General features: G+C 45.3%; 4 protein-coding genes across 12 annotated transcripts; 1 reads left to right on the forward strand and 3 right to left on the reverse strand.

The window, feature by feature from the left end:
• Nucleotides 1-636: 636 nt before the first annotated feature.
• On the reverse strand, nucleotides 637-2,866 carry Hrb87F (Heterogeneous nuclear ribonucleoprotein at 87F). Of its 3 annotated transcripts, none has more exons than XM_033380050.1 (4): nucleotides 2,689-2,866; nucleotides 1,204-2,245; nucleotides 1,020-1,155; nucleotides 637-843 (listed from the first exon to the last, which is right to left on the reverse strand). In XM_033380050.1, the coding sequence occupies exons 1-3, from the start codon at nucleotides 2,734-2,736 to the stop codon at nucleotides 1,025-1,027; spliced, it is 1,221 nt and encodes a 406-aa protein (XP_033235941.1). In that variant the 5' UTR covers nucleotides 2,737-2,866; the 3' UTR covers nucleotides 637-843; nucleotides 1,020-1,024. The 3 variants fall into 3 exon arrangements, with proteins under 3 accessions (XP_033235941.1, XP_033235936.1, XP_002137573.1); XM_033380045.1 differs by having other exon boundaries at nucleotides 1,204-2,248; nucleotides 2,689-2,863; XM_002137537.4 differs by having other exon boundaries at nucleotides 669-843; nucleotides 1,020-1,137; nucleotides 1,204-2,248; nucleotides 2,689-2,862.
• An 826-nt stretch (nucleotides 2,867-3,692) lies between these two features.
• On the forward strand, nucleotides 3,693-9,278 carry B52 (serine and arginine rich splicing factor B52). 6 transcript variants are annotated; one of them, XM_015182050.2, is made up of 9 exons: nucleotides 3,693-3,852; nucleotides 4,133-4,289; nucleotides 4,372-4,442; nucleotides 4,515-4,619; nucleotides 5,119-5,215; nucleotides 7,873-7,946; nucleotides 8,018-8,353; nucleotides 8,418-8,582; nucleotides 8,762-9,278. In XM_015182050.2, the coding sequence occupies exons 2-9, from the start codon at nucleotides 4,164-4,166 to the stop codon at nucleotides 8,874-8,876; spliced, it is 1,089 nt and encodes a 362-aa protein (XP_015037536.1). In that variant the 5' UTR covers nucleotides 3,693-3,852; nucleotides 4,133-4,163; the 3' UTR covers nucleotides 8,877-9,278. The 6 variants fall into 6 exon arrangements, with proteins under 6 accessions (XP_015037536.1, XP_015037537.1, XP_001359013.2 ...); XM_015182051.2 differs by having other exon boundaries at nucleotides 8,018-8,266; XM_001358976.5 differs by having other exon boundaries at nucleotides 5,134-5,215.
• A 1,793-nt stretch (nucleotides 9,279-11,071) lies between these two features.
• On the reverse strand, nucleotides 11,072-17,619 carry Task6 (TWIK-related acid-sensitive K[+] channel 6). 2 transcript variants are annotated; one of them, XM_015182053.2, is made up of 10 exons: nucleotides 17,374-17,619; nucleotides 14,860-15,921; nucleotides 14,620-14,775; nucleotides 14,426-14,552; nucleotides 14,146-14,336; nucleotides 13,893-14,080; nucleotides 13,198-13,230; nucleotides 12,762-12,922; nucleotides 12,294-12,326; nucleotides 11,072-12,237 (listed from the first exon to the last, which is right to left on the reverse strand). In XM_015182053.2, the coding sequence occupies exons 2-10, from the start codon at nucleotides 14,984-14,986 to the stop codon at nucleotides 11,997-11,999; spliced, it is 1,257 nt and encodes a 418-aa protein (XP_015037539.1). In that variant the 5' UTR covers nucleotides 14,987-15,921; nucleotides 17,374-17,619; the 3' UTR covers nucleotides 11,072-11,996. The 2 variants fall into 2 exon arrangements, with proteins under 2 accessions (XP_015037539.1, XP_001359014.2); XM_001358977.4 differs by lacking the exon at nucleotides 13,198-13,230 and having other exon boundaries at nucleotides 11,997-12,237; nucleotides 17,374-17,616.
• Nucleotides 17,620-18,061: 442 nt separating this feature from the next.
• Nucleotides 18,062-19,103, reverse strand: LOC4802010 (26S proteasome non-ATPase regulatory subunit 9). The gene is made up of 3 exons (XM_001358978.4): nucleotides 18,868-19,103; nucleotides 18,470-18,793; nucleotides 18,062-18,401 (listed from the first exon to the last, which is right to left on the reverse strand). Exons 1-3 carry the CDS (start codon nucleotides 18,967-18,969, stop codon nucleotides 18,168-18,170), a joined length of 660 nt encoding a protein of 219 aa, XP_001359015.1. The 5' UTR covers nucleotides 18,970-19,103; the 3' UTR covers nucleotides 18,062-18,167.
• Between the last annotated feature and the right edge of the window lie 562 nt (nucleotides 19,104-19,665).

Raw genomic sequence — 19,665 nt, forward strand, 5'->3', positions numbered from 1 at the left:
GCTTAAGTTGCTCCGGGAATTGGGGTAGTATTCTCTTGAATACGATACGATATAAACAATATAAAATTTCTTAAATGTACAAAATGGTATTATAAAATATGGTTCTATTTGATTCTTTGTAATGCGCTCATCCGCTACAAAATACGAATTGAAACGTGAACATTACATCTGTATACTATATCTGAGGGACCTGCCGCAATGGCGATCGCCTTCAACGAGCTACACAATAAAGTCAGTGTAAAGGTACTCTACCTGGCGCAGCCCGTTCCCAACGAGATTGTTCGCTGCATTGTTTGCATTCTCGTTTCTGTTTCTGTGGTAGTCAATTTATCATAAAATAAAATGTAGTTTAGTATATTTTGCGTTTTTTTGTTTGTTTGGTTTTTCTTTTGTTTTCGTTATCGTTTTCTTGTTAATATAGTTAAAACTAAGCGTTCAAGGTTCTTAAAATCCTAAACATGAATTGATAATATTGTTGTTTATAAAGAGAGACAGCAGCAGTCAAGCTGTCGACAAGTGGAGTGAGATTGGTTTTCTTTTGGCTTGTTGTGGCTGGATGTGGCTCTTATCAACACACACGGTACGCGGTTCTTAGCGGATTCAGGGGTTTGAGGGCTGAAAACTGCATATCTGATCGAGCTGGCTTGTTTGCTGTTTTCTTGCATTGTATTTTTTATTCGGGTATTTGTCTGCCTTCACTGACACACTCGCGCCCACACAATTCTCACTGTCACTGATTGCCTGCCTCTGACTCTGCCTGTGCCTGTCTGAGTCTGTGTCTGCCTGCGCCTAGACTGCCTGTTTGTCTAGCTTGAAGCTTGAACTGACTCTCTACGTGATTACCTATTTGCGAGAAAGGAGAAAATTTGGCATTAGCGGTTTCAAGAGTTCAGCGATTCACATGAATGGTTTTTGGCTAGCTGCAACGACGAAATATGTACGTATCCGAGCGCTTACACACATACGGAGCTTCGGGGACAAGCCCGTCCGGCTCAAATCAACTCGATTACCATATTTACCTTGTCTAGTAACGTCTATTGCCGCCGCCCATGTTTCCACCCTGGCCGCCTCCGCCTCCAGTGTTGTAGTTGTTGCCCCCGAAGCCCTGGCCGCCGCCGCCGCCTCCTTGATTTCCACCTGCAAGGCCAGAAGATGCTTTTGTTAATTGATTTCCCGAATCGTGTTGCACGAACGTTGACTCACTTTTGTTGAAACCGCCTCCGCTACCGCCTTGGCTGTATGGAGCAGGCCGGCTGTTGCCAAAGTTGTTGGTCCGCTGCGGGCCGCCACCATAGCTCTGCTGGTAGTCATTGCCAAACCCGCCGCCGCCACCGCCGTTGCCTCCCCAGTTTCCGTTGCTATTTCCGCCTCCGTAGCCCCCGCCACCGCCACCGTTGTTCCAGCCGCCGCTGCTGCCCTGATTGTTCCAGGGACCACTTCCACCGCTCTGCTGATTCCAACCTCCGGAACTGCCGCCCTGGCTGCCGCCAAAGTTGCCATTGTTGCCGAAGCTACCGCCACCGGCGCCCCAGTTTCCACCGCCGTTCTGCCGGTTGTTGCTCCAGCCGCCGCCGCCTTGGCTTCCACGATCCCCTCCGCGACCGCCTGTGCGTCCACCGGGGCCTCCACGGCCACCACCACCACCGCCGCCGCCGCCTCCACTGCCACCTCCACCACCAGCGCCTCCGCCGCCACCTTGACGATCCATATCTTGCTTGGCTATGGCCTTTTTCACGTCGAGGCTCTTGTTCTTGATTGTGTGGGTCTTCTGGAGAATGATCTTGTCAACGGGGTCGTAGTCGTCGAACTCGATGAAGGCGAATCCCCGCTTCTTGCCGGTGTCCTTGTCCGACACGATGTTCACGCCCACGATCTGGCCAAAGTCCTTGAAGTACTCTCGCAGGCACTCCTCGTCATGGTCGTCGCGCAGTCCACCCACAAACAGTTTCTTGACTGTGGCCCCGGCATTGGGAGCATCAATCTCCTGGCGCGGCACAGCACGCTTGGGCTCTACGGTGCGTCCGTCGATCTTGTGCGGACGAGCATTCTGGGCATTGTCGATCATGTACGACTGCGAGTAGGTGATGAACCCAAAGCCACGCGACCGCTTTGTCTTCGGATCCTTCATGACAACAACATCGACGATGTTGCCCCATTTCTCGAAGTGCGCCTTTAGGCCATCGTCCGTGGTGCGGTAGTCCAGACCGCCGATGAACAGCTTGCGCAGCTGCTCCGGCTCGGTAATCTGCTGCGAGAGTCAAGAACGAGGTAAAATAAAAACAAACAAACATAAGCAATTTTCAGGTACAGTCGCAAGTGAAATCAATACAACAAAGAAAAATGCCGCCCGCCATTTTCTTTTTATTTGCAACGCCGCAACGACTCTCGCGTCGATGTGTGTATATACATATACGTATGTTTGCATGTGTGTTTGTGCGTACATGTTTTCTGTTCTCTCGCCTACAGCCGGTTTCGTTGTTCTTTTGCAAATTCGTTGCTTCTTTCGAAAGCTTTGAACTTTTGCCGTGTCACTGGCCGGCCTCAAAGGCCCGAGGATCGGAGCCACATACACGCACACACACGTACGTATTCACATTAAATTCTCCGAAAAAACCGCGTGCAAAATATGCAGTGCATTGTCGGCATTGACATTTTGTCACGATAAAAACTTCGCAATCCTGCGCTTACCTCATCGTTGTCGTCGTAGTTGCCGTTGGAGTCGTTTAAGTCTGCCATAGTACTTTTATTTGCACAACTGCACAAGTTGGAAGCAAAAAACTTTTCGATCACTTTTTCACTTTTTTCAAGCAGACGCCCTAGTACTGTATAGTGTGACCGCAGATTTTTGTCAATAACATATACGCTCTGACTCTGAGAAATATACCGAAATATACGTCACATATTTTATGGTATCCACCTTTTGACGTCATTTGTCAAATGATCAGGTATTCGATGGAGATGATTGGGACATCCCAGCAAACCAACAATCGTGCGTTTTGCGAGATTTCCGCAAAATGCTCGCAAACGAGCTCGCAAGCGAGCTTTTGTAGGTACGATATGGTTTTGTATCGAAAAACTCTCGCAAGCGAGCCAAAAATGAGCTCTACTTATTTTTTTGATATTATTATATATCAAAAACAACTCCCAAACGATATCGCAGAAGGCTCGCAAACGATTACTTTGCGAGCTCTCATAAATTATACCTTCATTGCCACAAACTGAACGACACAAGTATCATATTTCCATCATATGCCGGTCCGAATGCGAGCGTTTTGTCGGGTTAAGTCTCGCATTTAATTCGTATGAGATATAATTTGTTAGCGTTTGGTTTGCTGGGATGCTCTAAATGGCATTTCCACACGATTTATATATTGGTGCATTAACATCCTCTAGGATGAGTCCATCAGTCTATTGGTATATTTAATTATATTGTGAGTGGCTTGGATAATATTTTTGTAAAAAAATACACCATAATCATTATTTACGGTAATTGGTATTTTGTGATATATCGATTTTTAGTTATTTAATTTAAAATGACTTCATTTTTTCATTGAATATAGTATTTTTGTGCAGAATGTTACGACGACAACACTCGGTTCCTCTGAAAATAATATATATCTCATAAAAAGAATTTATACATATTGACATTTTGGTATTTTTGTGCGATAAGCTGATGGTACTGTCAGTGTGCCCGTTCGACAGCGTACAATGTGCTGACAGTAAAGTAAATTCCACTTCCGTTTTCGTCGGGAGATTGAGTTTGCATTTTTTCGTGACTGTCGCAAAAGTGGGATTAAGTGTGTGAAAAAAGTAGTAGATTGTATATTTAGTGCAAGAATTCTTTAGTAAACGGTATGTTAATCAAATCCACGATTCTTATACGTGCACACAAAACGCACACACATCGGCTATTGATTATTTTGCCGAGTTCTGTACCCGGTATATTGCACACATAGGGGTGTACATGTGTGTGCGTGTACCTGGCGGCATCGCCATCTTGGCAAAACACTTGGGCCCATACACACGGACACACTTACACAAACGCAAGCCGTGAATTGCATGTGTATTCCCTTGGCGACGGCGGGACAGTCGAGCAAAATAGAACCTGAAAATTTTCTCTTTCGTTTTGCAGCATTTACTAAAGACACATAACCATCAGCAATATGGTTGGATCACGAGTGTACGTGGGCGGTCTGCCGTACGGAGTGCGGGAGCGCGATCTGGAACGCTTCTTTAAAGGCTATGGCCGCACTCGCGACATACTAATTAAGAACGGCTACGGCTTTGTGGTGAGTGCGGGCACTGGGCAGGCGACTGTTGGACACGAAATTGAAAATCAATACCAATATCAATACCTAATTTAATTTGCAGGAATTCGAAGACTATCGTGACGCCGATGATGCCGTCTACGAGCTAAATGGCAAAGAGCTGTTGGGGGAGCGGTAAGTTGACACGCAAGCGGGAGTGCTTGAAAAGCGCGCGTAAACTCTATCTGCTATATTCAATTTTTACAGCGTGGTTGTTGAACCTGCCAGAGGCACAGCCCGCGGCAGCAATCGCGATCGCTACGACGATCGTTACGGTGGACGCCGCGGCGGAGGCGGACGTTACAATGACAAGTAAGTACAGGCTGTGTTCGTAGTCTCCTTTATAAGCGATGATTATGATCTAAAACATCGAGTGAAAGTAGAACCATTACCCTCATGTATTACATTGTATTTTGCCTGTGTTCCCTTCCACACCGATGCGATTCATTTCTTTGAGTTACTTATGTTACCTCCTATCGCCAATGAGTCGAGTGGAGTGATCATCTGAATGGCAGTGAATACTCCGGGCCTGAATACTCCGTGTGGAAGGGACTAAAAGACACTGACTTGCTGTTTTATACTCTCGTTTTGCGAAGCGCTCCTTAGTTCCTTACTGCTATGCGAATTATGATTTTTTCTCCCATTTGCACGATACCTAACGTAATTATAATTTGTTGTGTTCCGCGCTTCCTGCTATCATGCGTTCTTTATTTAAATATAAAAATATACATCATATCTCTGTATCTGTGATGGAGCAGCGGCAGCAGCGCAGTGTCATACTAATTTGAAAATCCATTCAATTATTCACCAGAAACAAAAATTCCAGATCATCCTCCCGCTACGGGCCGCCATTGCGCACCGAGTACCGCCTGATTGTTGAGAATTTGTCGAGCCGCGTCAGCTGGCAGGTAAGTGCATTGAGCTTGCTCCTTCTAGAGCGTTTGGTTATATCTACTGTAGCTTAGAAATGACGAAGAGAAGGAGAGTAGCACTAGCCATAACAGCTAACACTTGAAACGGATCCGAGAAACCACTAATCCAATCCCATACAACCCAGTCAAACCTATATCCAACTCCCGTTTCGACTACTCTCATCATTTGAACACTTTTTCCCCACTTTTCAACTTTGGTGTTCCCGTTTTCTGTTTGCTTCCGATACCCACTCGATACCCACTCAAAACCAACCCGAACAGATACTAGCTTTAACATTTAGTTAGCACTAAGCTGTACAGTTGACTTAGGCTTAAGTGAATTGTAAACAACTATACTACTATGCTAAACTCTGGTACTGATCGGCGTAATCTCCCCACAATTATTTCTCTCACACACCAACTACCGAACACCGAAAGAGTTTTTTGATGTGATGAGTACTGTTACTGCCGCGAGAGCCCAGCCCAGAGCTGCTCGACAGAGTGAAAGAGTGACAAACAGGCACACAGAGGGACAGAGATGTGTGTGTGTGTGTACCGGTCCAAAGGTTCCACAATCTGGCTAAAATGAATCCAAAGCCGAACCCGAAACCAGATGTAAAGACAAATAATATAGAGTTGTCGTTGTCATCCTCCCAAGACGTGGGCAGATCCCAGACAAACTAGTACCGTGACCCCTGGTATGGTCATACAATATCATGGAAGACAGACAGAGAGAGACAGCACGGCAGTCGAGTCGTCGGCACTAGAAGAGGGCCACTAGAGAGCATCGCATCCCAATAGACTGTGCTTCATTATTATCGTCGCTCCGCTTGGGTCTGAACACGATGCGCCATCGCCCGCCGCTCCATCCGTCCATCCCAATAACGAGTCGAACCAAAACAGAACAGACCAGACCAGACCAGAAGACGATGGCCGACGCTGGCCTGATGGCCCATTGCTGATATTTGAGTGATGCGTGCTGCCATGCTGCCATGCCAAAAGGCTAGCCTACGCAGTGCGTCTATGCCCGCTGTGTGTACCTGCCCCACGTGCGTAGGCTTGCCTCTTGCGTTAGGTATTTAATTGTTACAAATTTACAATTAATTTACAAAACATTATATATGTATAAAGAATTGTCAAATTCCTTATAGCAATTGTGAGTGTAAGGGTGCGAGGCAATTTGGAATCAATCGAATCTGGTCGAATATGGTTAGAAGAAAAGAGAAGAGAAGCGAAGCGAAGCGTTTTGTTAATCAGATGATCTTGGCGACGACGATGAGATGAGGATGAGGATTAGCCTGACGAAGATCGATGAAGATGGTGACGATGACGATGACGATGCTAGTCGACTCGTAGAACAGAACGCGCATTCAGTTGCCACATCGGCTAGCGCATCCGAGCTTATTCCCCTTCCTGGTTCTGGCTTCTGGCTTGTGCTCTGGCGGAGACTACTGACTAGACAACCAATCGCTTGGAGCAGCAAGCCCCTGCCGTATGTCGTCGTCACGCGCGTCAGCAGCGCCCACGCCTCAGAGGCAGGCGGTCGTCCAAAACGTATTTCTTATTTTTGCAGTTCGTTCTGTGAAGCGCCGTGAGAGATGCTTGCTGGCGACGCCTCCGCTGCCCGGTTGACTGCCTCTATGACTGGTTGTGCTGCCCAAGTGCACGGCCACTGCTCGCTCGCTCTTGACCACAAATCCCGCCTCCGGCATCCGGCGACTGTGTCTGACTCGTGATGTTTTGATCTGACTGTATCCCGCCGGCGACTCCTCCCTCCAATGTTGGCTGCTGGTCCAAATCTGAAGAGCTAATACTTTTTCCAATATAAAATACAAATTTATACAAAAACCATACGAGATCTGGCTAAGGCTGTGGCTGTGGCTGTGGCTGCGGCTGCGGCTGTGCATCCCTCCATGTTGTCTGCCCGCCCGTGCGTACGTGCGTTTTCTGGTTTCTGGCTACTGGCTGCCGGCCTGGTTAAGTAATCGATGTTCGATCGGAGCGCTCTCGACTGCTCGCTCACACCCTTTCGATGAGGTGGTGTCCCCCATTGGTCCACAGTTACTAGACAGACAATCCAAACTCTCGGTGTTAAGCGAAAACCATAAAAACGATGTGTGTGTACGTCCTCTCTCTGAAAGCGCATTAAGTAAGAACTCAATTACAAATATATTTTGTTTATTTTCATTTATTTCCAAAATATCTTTACGAAACACAATGTTCTCTATGATTAATTATGCCTAAGTTCTGTGACGTGTGCAGCAAGGAGTATTGAATATTTCCCCCAACTGGCTGCCGGCTGACGACTGCCGGCTGCTGTAATGTGGTGGTTGAGGTAACAGCGCGAGCTGGGCTGATGAGGTTCAGTTTCCACACTAGGCAGGCGCGTCAAGAGAAGAAGATACAGACTCAGGCACAGGCATTAAAAGAGGGACAGAAACTGAGGGTGGAAATGGTTAGGAGGCATGTTCCACACATGCCACACAGCGAGAGCCCGAACCCGACCCCGACCCCGACCTGGAAATATTCAATCTACTTCGTCTGCTGCATGCGTTCTCCTTTGATTTGCCACTATTAGATGCGGACTATGAGACATCTCCCACTACCATTGACTAATTATGTTCTTTCTCTACCGAATTTGTGCGAATCTGCAGGATTTGAAGGACTACATGCGTCAGGCCGGTGAGGTCACCTATGCGGATGCTCACAAGCAGCGCCGTAATGAAGGGTAAGTCTTTATCTGGCGAAATCTTGCTGATCATATCGAAACTAACCCTTCTCTTATGTTTCGCATTGCAGCGTGGTCGAGTTTGCGTCGTTGTCGGACATGAAGACGGCTATTGAGAAGCTCGACGACACAGAGCTGAATGGCAGACGGGTCCATCTGGTCGAGGATCGTCGCGGAGGACGCGGCGGCGGCGGCAGCGGGGGCGCTAGTGGTGGTGGAGGTGGAGGCGGACGTGGTCGCTCTCGTTCTTCCAGCTCGCGCTCACGTTCTCGCTCGCGCAGGCGTTCTCGCTCTCGTCGCTCTTCGCACTCGCGCTCCAAGTCTCGCAGCCGCTCCAAGTCTCGTGGCGGACGTTCCAAGTCCAAGTCGCCTGTTAAGTCGCGCTCTCGATCCCGCTCGCGCTCCAAGTAAGTAGAATGGTTATCTTTTTAAATAGTTTGGTACTTATTTGCTCCTACCTTTGTATTGCAGCAAATCGCGTGATGTGTCTAAGTCAAAGTCAAAGTCGCACTCGCGTACTCGCTCTCGCTCGCCCAAGCGTGAGCGCGATTCTCGTTCTCGCTCTCGCTCCAATTCGAAGCGTGAATCACGCTCCCGTTCACGTTCCAAGTCAAACCATCGCGACTCTCGTTCACGGTAAGTTAGGTGGATCTCAGATACGAGAGGCACTATATTGTAAAATTCTTTCTTTCGTGCTTTCTTTGGTTTTGTTTGGATGCACGTGTTCGTTCGTCTTATGCATAGTCCTTCGACCTTGGCTGCACAAAAACCCTTTAAATAGATACTAATGTTCTCCTCGCCCCTCTTCATTGCAGCGATCGGTCCGCTTCAGTTGACAACAAGTCGCGTTCGCGCTCCCGATCCCGTTCGGCCTCGCCCAAAAACGGAAATGCCTCACCGGACCGCAATAACGAGAGCATGGACGATTAGATTAGTTAGCTGTCCCTTTAATATTAAAACACTTGATTTTAGATTTCTACTATAACTATTCTACAAACATCCACACAGACACCTTATTCTAGCCCGCGTCACTGGCACCCAGCTAACGATAACGAAATCATGCAAATCCACTCTACATTTTTTTTAATATTTAAAAATTATGTTTTTCGATTGCCGCCACACTCGACACAATCCAACTACCCCATTGTCCATCGCCGGGCAATAGAACAGAACAGACAGGGATCATTTAGTCGAGGGCTGCACATCGCGCATCGCAAGGTAAACCAGATTCTTGCAGATGACAACAATATTGTAACATATGTAACAGCAAAAGAACTAAAATTGTCTTTTAAAATGAGTAATTTCAATAAATACGGATACATTTAATATACATTTTTTGTTTGTGTTTTGAACTGGACGAAAAATATTTTCAATTTAAATCTACTAAATGTTGTCTGGACATAAACTCATGTAAGTTCAACTATTTATGATGAGGTAAGCTCGGCCAAATCAAAAATCAAAGTAAACAAACACAATAATTCAATACCTAATCAAATGCTATGGGAAATGGCGTACCGCGGAAGCTGAGGTACTTTTGGAGACTAAAGAGTTGCATACAAATATGTCAGCCCCAGGATGCATATTAGAGCCCTGCATGAATCCACAGTATTCATATTTAAAATTGACAATCGAGAAGTTTTATATAAGTTATAGATTTCGGTTAGCATTAGCTGTTGAAGCTCTAAATGCTTTAAAAAATAATTGCAGTCATTTGTGGTATTTATCTGATGAAAATATCATTCTTTGAGGATAACGTTAACTTCATTGTGGACGTCGAGGTCCTCAATTCCAGATGGCGATGGGCGCTTCCCGCGATGCTATGCCTTAAAACTGATCAATCTGAATCAAACTTTGTGAAAACGTAAGGGCGTGTACAAAATTTATGCATTCCAAATCTTGACTCGATCAAACCACTCCTTCGGGTACATACAAAAAAAAATTTAAATGGATGGTCCTCATCTCCAAAAGCTTCAAATTTTAAAAATAGAGATGCCTTAATTATACAAAAAATAGCCAATTCTAACGATGTAGACACAAAGAGCAGCAGTAATGGGGAGGATTTCCGCTATCGTAACAAAATTTTAAATTTTTACACAACTATTTCCTGCAATTATCTGAATCTAATCTTATTATGGCCTACCAAAGGAATTGACATGGGTGGTTTTGCCTGTACTCCCGTCGCCCCCCCTTTCAATATAACCAGATGTCGGATACTTAAGTTATGTGATAAAAAAGCACTACCTCTGAAAATAAAATTAAACCATAGAAAAAGATTATTAATTTTTAAATTTTGTTTGGTTTGAGTGGTTTAAGATGCACTTTTGTACCAGGATAAATTGAAAACGCAATCAGCTATTCATATATGTATAAATTAGTTTAATTGTTGTTTTTTTTTTTTGCAATCCTGGAATATAAGTATATTACAAAGTCTTATTTTATCTGATTAGCTTGAATTAAATTTAAGTTTCTTTTGCTCCTATGCTGAATTCAAAGAATACCAGAGGCATATTTGCCATAAGTACTGGATGAAATTTGTTACATATAAATATTAAAAATTTTTAAAGAAATAATTTTCATTTTAAAAACTGTGAAGTTAAATCAAATTCATAGCTAAGTTTTTAAACTCGCGTAGTTTCTGCTGTAACAATATATCATTATTTAAAGTAATATTATTCCTTTCAGTATACATAAACACCTATATACATATACAAAGCACATAAGGATAAAAGAGAGTTTGAAGCGTTTGACGTCTCGAGTGAGCAATGGAATAAATTGCCTTGAAAAATGCATCAACTAACTAGTACAGATCTCGTGAGCTGTATTTTAAATACAAATGCTGTGAAGAAATTAACAAATGCCTAAATTATGGGTCATGTGATTTGGAAATTTATTTCGCCATTATCTACAACTAACACTAAATGCACTCTGCATAAATGCGACTGGGGAGGTTCTGGTCTGAGACTACTCGCCCACATAGTGGGCTAGGTCTGCATCCCACGTACATATGTACATATGTATGTACGTACGAGTGGGTGCTTTGGCACATCGTGGAGACACTTGAGCACTGGAGCTGCCTAAATTATTTTTGTGGGTGGCTGAAAGCTACATTAGTATTTCACACTTGGTTTGAGTGGATAAGATCGAGTTTAATTGGCGTCGTATGAAATGCGGCTACTAGCTACAATATGCGTACACACTAACCGTAAACTAATATCAAGTTTGGAGTCAAACATTACATAATAGTAATCAATATAAGTTGGAATAAAATGGATTATTAAACATTATTTACCGTTTTAATCCGTTATCAAGTATTTACACAATTTCATTTGATACTCTCTTTGCCCTTGATGGTAGTTGAACTATATGTACGATTGGATTCGGTTTTCGGAGGCTTCCCAAGGACTCGCAGCTAGTGAAACCCGCAGTTTGTTCAGTGAAGGCAGCACCTAATTTTCATAACAATTTCGATATATGTATGTCTGCATGTTGTTCATGCACGGGGGTAACTTATATATTGTATACCGTTCAGAGGCTGTAAGTGTTCAAATAGAAAGACGACCAATGTGGGCACCGCTTCATATACATATACGATATGTACACGTAGTCGTTTGCACAGCTCCCATTCTCTAACGCTCGGAAATGGCAGTGGTTTACTTTCAATTGTATAGTGCTCTAGTTCAGTAAGTACTGTATATGTATGTATACATATATTTAGGTATAGTCGCTAGCATGCCTACTGCAAGTTTTATAGATTTATGCACTAATTTACATTGTAAATGCACATAAATAGAATCTCGCGGAGCGCACATAAATTGCGCATTTCAATAATCCTCCCAACTCCATCTCGTCCTACATTCGGTTTCGAATCTAAATAAGTTTTAAGTACTATTAGAGCCTTTTTATCACTTTCAAGTTGTAAGTCGTTTTTGGCGAGGGCAGGTCCAAGGGGTGGGGCCGCCACTTCGTTGTTCCTGCTTTCTGCTCCCCCTGTTTATCTTCACTCTGCGATTGCTCCTCTCTTGGCTGCCACTGGAATACCAATACCTCCTCCTAGATGCGAAAAGATAGAAGTGAGACGTTGCGCTTGAGCAATTGCTGTGGCCGCAACGGGGATCCGCTGCTCGCAGTGTCCACCATGTCGACGCCCATGTAGTTACTGTCCATGATCCCGCGATCCGGCATTGAGTGCAGACTTTGTGTATCGTAGTCGTAGTTCAAATCCTGCATGGGAACCACCTCGGGCAGCAGGTGCCGTATATGCGTGGGCGATCGCTGCAGTCTGTACCGATTCCTGTTAACCAATGTGTTAATAAGCTGCCGGTTAAAGTTTTCAAAGAGGTTTCTTACTCTGTATCATTGTTCCTGCCCAAGTGGTTACTCCTGCGCAGATATAAAAATCGAAAAGTTGAGAAAAACCACAAATGAATTAATACTCGTACATAAGACGTTTGGTGGTAAATCCTTCGTTTGGTCGATATAAAAGCAGGCTTAAAAATAATCTACATATCTAGAATAGTGTACATTCAATAATGTTCCTTAGTAGCCAAGTGAATTCAGCCAAGTCCGACTCTCTGACTGTCTGTTTCTATTCAATCTTTCTCGAGAGTCTCGTTGGCACCTGCATGCACTATGTTAGGTCTATCTCTATCTCTGCTCACGGTATTCACTCTCAGTCGGAAAAGGAAACGTCCTTTGGATAATCTTGCCCTCCGACGCGTCGTTCGCAGAGCTTTTTAAATACAAGTGCACTGTAAATTGCCCTATTCCTAATCTTTTTTTGTCGTGTGATGAAATGTACTCAGGCGGATTACGTACTTTTTATGTCGGTTCCTATTTAGACACATACAATGGCACGAGCACATGGATGACGCACTTGATCCGTTCAGCGATTGGGCATCGTGTCCCTCGTAGCCGCTCAGTATGGACCCGTTGGATGTTATTACATCGCCCTCCAGTTTAACAGCCACTTGCAGTGCCTGTAATGGGTATCGGCATTAATTATTATATTATATTACGCTGGAGTGTGCAAATGTGGAGTAGAGATTAGTATAGCGTGGAAAAAATAGGGAGCGGAGCTCAGTTATTTGGGACTGGATTTGTGTGGCTGTGGCGAGAGTGTGTTTTGTGGTTCTCGGTGCGGTGGCTCTGGCTGTGGCTGATGTTCAGTGTGGTATAGAAGCAGGTGGTGAAGTGGTGGTTGTAAGTAGTTAGAGTTAGAGTCAAATATATGGAATCGAAAAACCGCAATCACCTCGTTGGTCCATAAACTGGACTTGGACATAAACTAAGCTCGCGTTTTGCATTTGATTCGTTCGTTAAGTCAAAAGCAACCGAAAATATGCCAAAAAAGAAAATATTAATTCGTTTTACATTGAGTTGCTCTCGTATTGGCCTGCATTGAATAAATTGTATAAATTAATTGGTTCCAAATACAGTACAAAATATGTATTGCAATTGCACAATATTAAATATTGAAAAAGAAACCGAAGGTGCATGATTATCAAGAGTAAGTCGGTGGTGTAAGTGTGCAGCAAAGTGGCAAGCAGATATTCAAAGCTATGTAGAAATAATTTAACAAGTTTCTGAGAGAAAGGTTCAGGTTCAAGGTTCAAGGTTCGACATGAGAGATGTGATGGAAATTATTCGAGTTGAATTGAATGGCAATAAACGTAACAAAGTTGTACATATCGTATTCAAAGATTCTAAGTGAACAGGTACAGCGAAGCTTTTGTATTAGGATAAAACTGGAGAGTAAAGCGGTTCACTACGAAGGGGAGGTACAGCGAAACTGGATTATCTCGACTTGGTAAATGTACTCGTATTTTTTTAATTTGTATTTAATCGTAATAATAATCATAGGAATGCTAAAACAGTCCTCAAGTCTACGGTAAAAAATGAGTTGCATGAGCTGCTTGGAGTCCGCTGCCACGGCTCTGATCTTCTCACCTGCATGGCCTGCGCCTCGTCGCGTCGCTCATCTTCGGTGTTCATTGTAACAAACCTAAGCACTAACAAGTTCAGCGAAGCGGCCACAATTGCCAGGCCGAATAGTATAAATATCAGTGCGAACATCACGTACTCCGGTTTTCTATTCAGTGCGTTGTCCCTTTGTAGGGCTACCATATCGCCAAAGCCTAAAAATACAAAATACCAATAGTTGAGCTGTGCCATCTTCTCTCAAGAGCCATGGAGGTCTTACCTATTGTAGTTAATGTAATAAAACAGTAATATACTGAATCAAAGTAGCTCCAGCCCTCAAATTTTGAAAAGGCCGCAGCACCGCCCGCTATCGTCAGCGAACTAAGCGTCGTCACAACGCAAATGAGGTCCACCTCCGATGCGACAGTTCGTTTGCAGCGCAGCGATGTGCGAACTGCTTGGATAACATAGCTGTGGGTATGGCAGAGGAGGTGGAAGTATCAGTAGGGGTAGCCGGAAAAGGAAAGGGCACAGGAAGGGCCCAGGCACAGCCAACCCACCTGCTCAGTCTATTCACTCTTTCTCCGATGCTCTGGAACATAACGAGGCCCAGGGGAATTCCCACAATGGCATAGCACATGGTGAAGAGCTTCCCGCCCACGGTGCTGGGTGTTGAATGACCATAGCCTGTTCAGATATAAAGAATGCATCGTTTGAATGCCAGATGCAGTAGGGTGATGTGACGACATAGTACCTATGGTGGTTAGCACTGTGGTTGCGTAATAAAATGCGCCGGTGAACTTCCATTGCTGGCCGGCCTTGTGCGATTCCGATTTGAGCACCACCGTCTCCATGACTTTGAAGTCTTCTGGCGATATATTGTACTTGCGTATTATCATGTCCTCGGCATCTGGAAATGCAACCAAATTGCACCACTGTTTAGTTTATGACGTAACACGACGCCAGAAAATGTCCTGGCCGGCCATTCACTTACCTTGCAGCGCCTCCCAACGACGCTTCTCCGTTTCAGATTCAAGTGCGTCAAAGACGGCGGCGCCTACAAGCAGATACGTAAATGTACACACGATCAAGGATATCGTGCGCACATTTTGTTTCTTCATTCTTCATTTAGACGAGGTTATTTTATTGGCAATGTGGCATTCACTGGCGGCGCCTCCGCTTGCGGTAAAGCTGCTTACTGCTACTGCGGCTGCTGGGGCTGCTGGGGCTGCTGGAGCTGCTGGATTTCTGGCTGCACCTGCAACTTGTCCGGCCGCTGGCTGCCATATGTGCCACTCGCACCGTGCTGGCTTGCTGTCCGCTGGTTCTGGCAGGGGCTCGCTTTCGTTCAAAGGACAAACTTTTCAAATTGGGTTAAGCGCCAACAACAAGTCTGACACCTCTCTCGTACTCTCACTTGCTCTCTCCTCTCGCGCTCTCTGCCACGTAACGGTTGGCTTGTGCGTGTGTGCTACTGACGCTCCCGCCTTTGCGGTACTGGCACTTAAGTTTTTGGGCCCGGCACAATTCACTTAGCACTTTCCTCGTCCTGATTGCATTACAAATAATGTCTCTCGACTATGAATCTGAATCTCGTCATTTAGCCGCAATGGGAACCTAGTGGCCTAGCTGCACGGTCACAGCTCGCAATGGATGCTGGTGGTGCTTTCAACGTTGCTCTCACACACGCCGATACCGTTGCCGTTACCGTTACCGTTGTCGTTGCCCTGGGCCTTTGTCCTCGTCGCGTTCGTTGCGCCGTCCATGTCCTTGTGTTATTTATACTTCTGCCACCTCTGATGCATTCCATGCTGGGACTGCGACTGCAAGTGCAAATGCCTGCCCCTCATCAGTGACTGGCAGCGCCTGTATTCGTGGTCCTTCTGGCAGAGGGCGCGGAGCTTTCAAGGATGCCACTGCTGCTGCTTCTGACGGCAATTGCTTCGGTATGTCGCATGCACAGCGGCGGCATCTCGTCGGTGAGGCTTGTGTAGCGTCCTTCGGCTTCACTTACGCCGCACTTGCCTCCAACCGGGGGACGGACTGGGACGGGCGGCTACGTTGTGTGGAAATGACATAAATTAGTCTTTATGGCAAGTTGCAATGGGGCGGTCTAAAAATAGATCCCAGTGTGTGGCATCATCCCCCATTACCTGCGCGCCAGGATGCAACCTCCTATCCACATCCTGCCTAATTTGCTGACTCATTGATGCATCGCTCTAATCTGTCATCATCCACATCCTCCCCAAGCAAAACTCTACAAGGCCTAGGCCCGTCACAGGCAATCATCACCCCATCTAGCTTACACTGAAACAAATGTATGGTTTTCAATAAAACCGTGTGAAATATCAACCCACCATATGAGTATCCCATAACTATTGTCCTCGGAAACTTATTTTATAAATATAATTTTGACCTGTGGATTTTAAGTTGAATTTGATCTGGTTTTTTTTTCTGTGTACCCAATGAAAACGTGCAAATTAAAAATTCATTTGCATGCGTCCTTCGCTTCGCAAATAAGCGCCTGGATTTGCGAACACACTGGCAACTGGAAGCTGGCAAAGTGTGAAAGTGCTGTGCAGGCAATTTCAGATTCAGCGGTAACTGTATTTGGTGAATTATTAAAGCAACGCAACGGGATAATGAGAAAGCAACAAACAGCCAGCACGAAAGCTCCGGCGTAGCATTAAATCAGACAGCGGCTGGGCTGATGTGAATGGGTGGAATGAGAAGCTCTGCGGACAGCTCTGAACAATGGATGAGGATATTTTAAACTTGGCCGTCCAGCAGCATTGCAGTATTTCTGAATTATTCAAGTACGTACTACATTCACTCGAATCGAACATTCATATCCTCAAATCATGGAGATGAACTTTTTGTTGACCGACCCGCGTCTGTGTGTGCGCGTTAAAGCTTACACGCATACATACATACATGCACATTCATGAACACCCGTACATGATACACAGAACCACGCACTCGGTTTTCTTTTTAATTTATTGGGTAACCAAAATGTTGGTCCTGGGCTCTGTGGGGTCTGTTGGGGTGGTTTGCCAGCATTTGCACACACATACACACACACACAAACACACAGGATGCCAGGTTCGCAAAGGATGCCACAACACACACAACGTATCGTGCTGTGCCGCGTCTGAGTCCGCCCTTAGTTAACTTTTTTGTTAGTTTGCCTCAGAATAAGGAGTACTCTGCCGTTCGCACGGCCATTATACGCATTGTTTGTTAACCTATTTGGCCACCCGCAATCGGAATCGTGCAGCCTCCCCCCCCTTAGACTCCTTTCTTCTGTTCTGCTGTGCACTGGCAATGACAGTGACACTATCAAGAGCTCCGCCCCCCTCCGCCACCACCTCGCCTATCGCATTTGCTGTATGCGTCTGCCCTCGTCGCTGGCGAGTGCTGAGCGAAAAAATCGTACATCCTCCCAGCCAACACACATTAATGCTTTTCCATTCCCTTCCATCATTATATAAAAGACACACAGACATACACATATTCTCACTTCCTTGGCAAATTGGACTTCGTAATTGGCAATTTTCGGGAATATCGCTCGGGAGATCCTCTTATTTATCACTCCAAAAATAGCAAAATTTTCCGCCTGGCAATTTTTTCACTACAGTTAAATTTGTTACTCGGCACGGCTTCGGTGGCGTCCCGTCCGCAATGCACGCGACTTTAGCTGAGTTTGAGAACTGCTACGGCGCACAAACTGACAGTTGGGGCTGCTGGAGACTGTGTCCTGTGCGGATTGTCAGCTTCAGGGTTGAGTCGAGCATCCTGCCTTGCTGTTCCAAAATTCCGTTGGGCTTTTGCTCTCTCCTAAGCTTTCTTAACAGCGTGCTGTTAAGCGCAAGTTTTATTTCGCATTTGGCGGGAGAATTTCGAGAATACTTGGGGATAACAAATGCGAAATAGAGCCACTGATTTGAAAATATTTATTTTCCCTGAAACAGGGGACAGTCGTTGCCGCTTATTTTGGAACCTTTTATATGAGTATACTTAGTAGTCCTACATTTTTAATAACTATGCATCACCTCTCCACCTGAATTAGGGCCATTCGTGCACTTGTCACTCTCTCGCCTTGACCATCCCACCTCATGGCATAGTGACCCAGAAGCCGGGACGTCGGTCACTCGAAATAAGCTCAGATAGGTTTGGAAACGAAGCTACACATAAACTAAAATCAATTTTTACAATTTAGTACAATTATGTTCTGTGTTCATTATGCCTGGCCATGAATGAATAATGGAGCAAATGTACATGCATCAAAGTTTAAATGATAAATTAGTACTCCATGGACTCTGGGGGCAGCACAATGTTACATCCCAGCAAGCCCCGTCCACTCCAGGCTTTTGGCACCAACAGCAGATCTAGAAGCTGGTCGCCGCGCATGACTTTGAGCTGCACGTTCTGGTTCTGCATGTTTCTGGTAACCTCGCCGATCTGGCCCAAATCCCCCTTGAAGTTGTTGCTGTTAACGGAGCCGAAGCGGCAGATGTTGTCGCCCACGCGCAATCCCTGAAAATGACAAATAATTTCACACATGAGCGCGGAGGGCGTTGGGCCTTTAGTCTGCCACTACTCACTGCCTCTTCAGCCGGGGAACTGGGGCTGACTAGATTGACTACAACTATGGGGCGAATATCGGGAGGCGCAATATTAGCTCCACCCAACCCTCTTTCGCTGTCCAGCTCCAAGGCGGAGGCGCGATTCACCAGCTCAGGGTCGGTCGTTGCGATCTCACTGTGGTATTGGTTGAGCAAGTTCTGGATTTGGTTCATCAGCTCCTTGTGATCGTTCTGCAGGCAAATTATAGTCTGGCGGGCCTGCCGCACCTGGTAGATGTCGATATCGTTGCGTGGAAATCCTTCGGCGTCGATCATGGGACCGGTCATGCCCACATTGTCGTTCTGGAAGAGTTTATTTATTGATATCTAGATTGTTTAGCTTTGAAATCAACCAACCGCTGGACTAGTTTACTTACTGCAGCCAAAATTTCTCCATTTTTACTAATTTGAGCCTCCAGCTGTGTTTTGGCGGCCATCAGCCTCTCCAGCCGCTCCTTGGTGGTAATTCCAGTGGCCATGACTTGCGTTTTGCTTACTGAAATCGGTGGGTTTTAAAAAAATGTAATATATGTGACCGCCCACTTCGTTTCTTTCTCGTCACTTCGCTACAGCATTTATTTATATTTTAATAACAATTCCAGCCCTGGTGAAAGCGATTTCGATGTCATCAAAATATCGCCACCGCCATATCGATACACATTTCACTTGAGGGTAATCACAAAAATGTACAAATTGAATCACAGTCGTAGCTTTTAGGAATTTTCCCTTACTTTATCATTTTTAGAGTACATGACACTTGTTGGTTAAGTTTTATACTTAGAAGCTACATATTACCAAATACTATACATTAATATTACTAAGAAATTAAATATGAATGCAGAGAATATAATAAAATATTTTTTGTACCCAACCAGTTAATGAAAAAAAGGAGTTAGGGGCCCTTTCCTCATTCCTAGCTACTGGCCATTGCGTGGGCCAGCGCCCGCCGAATAAGGCAGCTTAATGAACATCAGCCTGCTAACCGCTAAGAGCGGTTTGACCTCCAATCCAGTCACTCCACAGTTCACTCCAAAGCTCCATAGTGAACAATACTGTTGTGCGGCTGGCCACCGTACTCAATATCCAGCGCGGAACCATTGGAAACACAATGACATGACTCGCACGACGTGTTAAAGCATCAAAAGCAGCTGCGCTAGGTACATATGTATATAACA

Source organism: Drosophila pseudoobscura, chromosome 2 (assembly GCF_009870125.1).
Source record: "Drosophila pseudoobscura strain MV-25-SWS-2005 chromosome 2, UCI_Dpse_MV25, whole genome shotgun sequence".
In the NCBI taxonomy this organism is placed as follows: Eukaryota; Metazoa; Arthropoda; class Insecta; order Diptera; family Drosophilidae; genus Drosophila; species Drosophila pseudoobscura.

Bases quoted from the DNA above. Each gene is read 5' to 3' on its own strand.
- Hrb87F (XM_033380045.1), bottom strand. From the start codon at position 2,736: ATGGCAGACTTAAACGACTCCAACGGCAACTACGACGACAACGATGAG. The intron at 2,249-2,688 runs GTAAGCGCAGGA...TGACTCTCGCAG, and splicing joins ACTACGACGACAACGATGAG to CAGATTACCGAGCCGGAGCA. The intron at 1,156-1,203 runs GTGAGTCAACGT...AATTAACAAAAG, and splicing joins CGGAGGCGGTTTCAACAAAA to CATCTTCTGGCCTTGCAGGT.
- B52 (XM_015182050.2), top strand. From the start codon at position 4,164: ATGGTTGGATCACGAGTGTACGTGGGCGGTCTGCCGTACGGAGTGCGG. The intron at 5,216-7,872 runs GTAAGTGCATTG...GCGAATCTGCAG, and splicing joins CGAGCCGCGTCAGCTGGCAG to GATTTGAAGGACTACATGCG. The intron at 8,583-8,761 runs GTAAGTTAGGTG...TCTTCATTGCAG, and splicing joins CATCGCGACTCTCGTTCACG to CGATCGGTCCGCTTCAGTTG.
- Task6 (XM_015182053.2), bottom strand. From the start codon at position 14,986: ATGAAGAAACAAAATGTGCGCACGATATCCTTGATCGTGTGTACATTT. The intron at 14,081-14,145 runs GTAAGACCTCCA...TTGTATTTTTAG, and splicing joins TATTACATTAACTACAATAG to GCTTTGGCGATATGGTAGCC. The intron at 12,923-13,197 runs GTGATTGCGGTT...TACCCATTACAG, and splicing joins CCAGTTTATGGACCAACGAG to GCACTGCAAGTGGCTGTTAA.
- LOC4802010 (XM_001358978.4), bottom strand. From the start codon at position 18,969: ATGGCCACTGGAATTACCACCAAGGAGCGGCTGGAGAGGCTGATGGCC. The intron at 18,794-18,867 runs GTAAGTAAACTA...AAACTCTTCCAG, and splicing joins ATGGAGAAATTTTGGCTGCA to AACGACAATGTGGGCATGAC. The intron at 18,402-18,469 runs GTGAGTAGTGGC...TGTCATTTTCAG, and splicing joins GTTCCCCGGCTGAAGAGGCA to GGATTGCGCGTGGGCGACAA.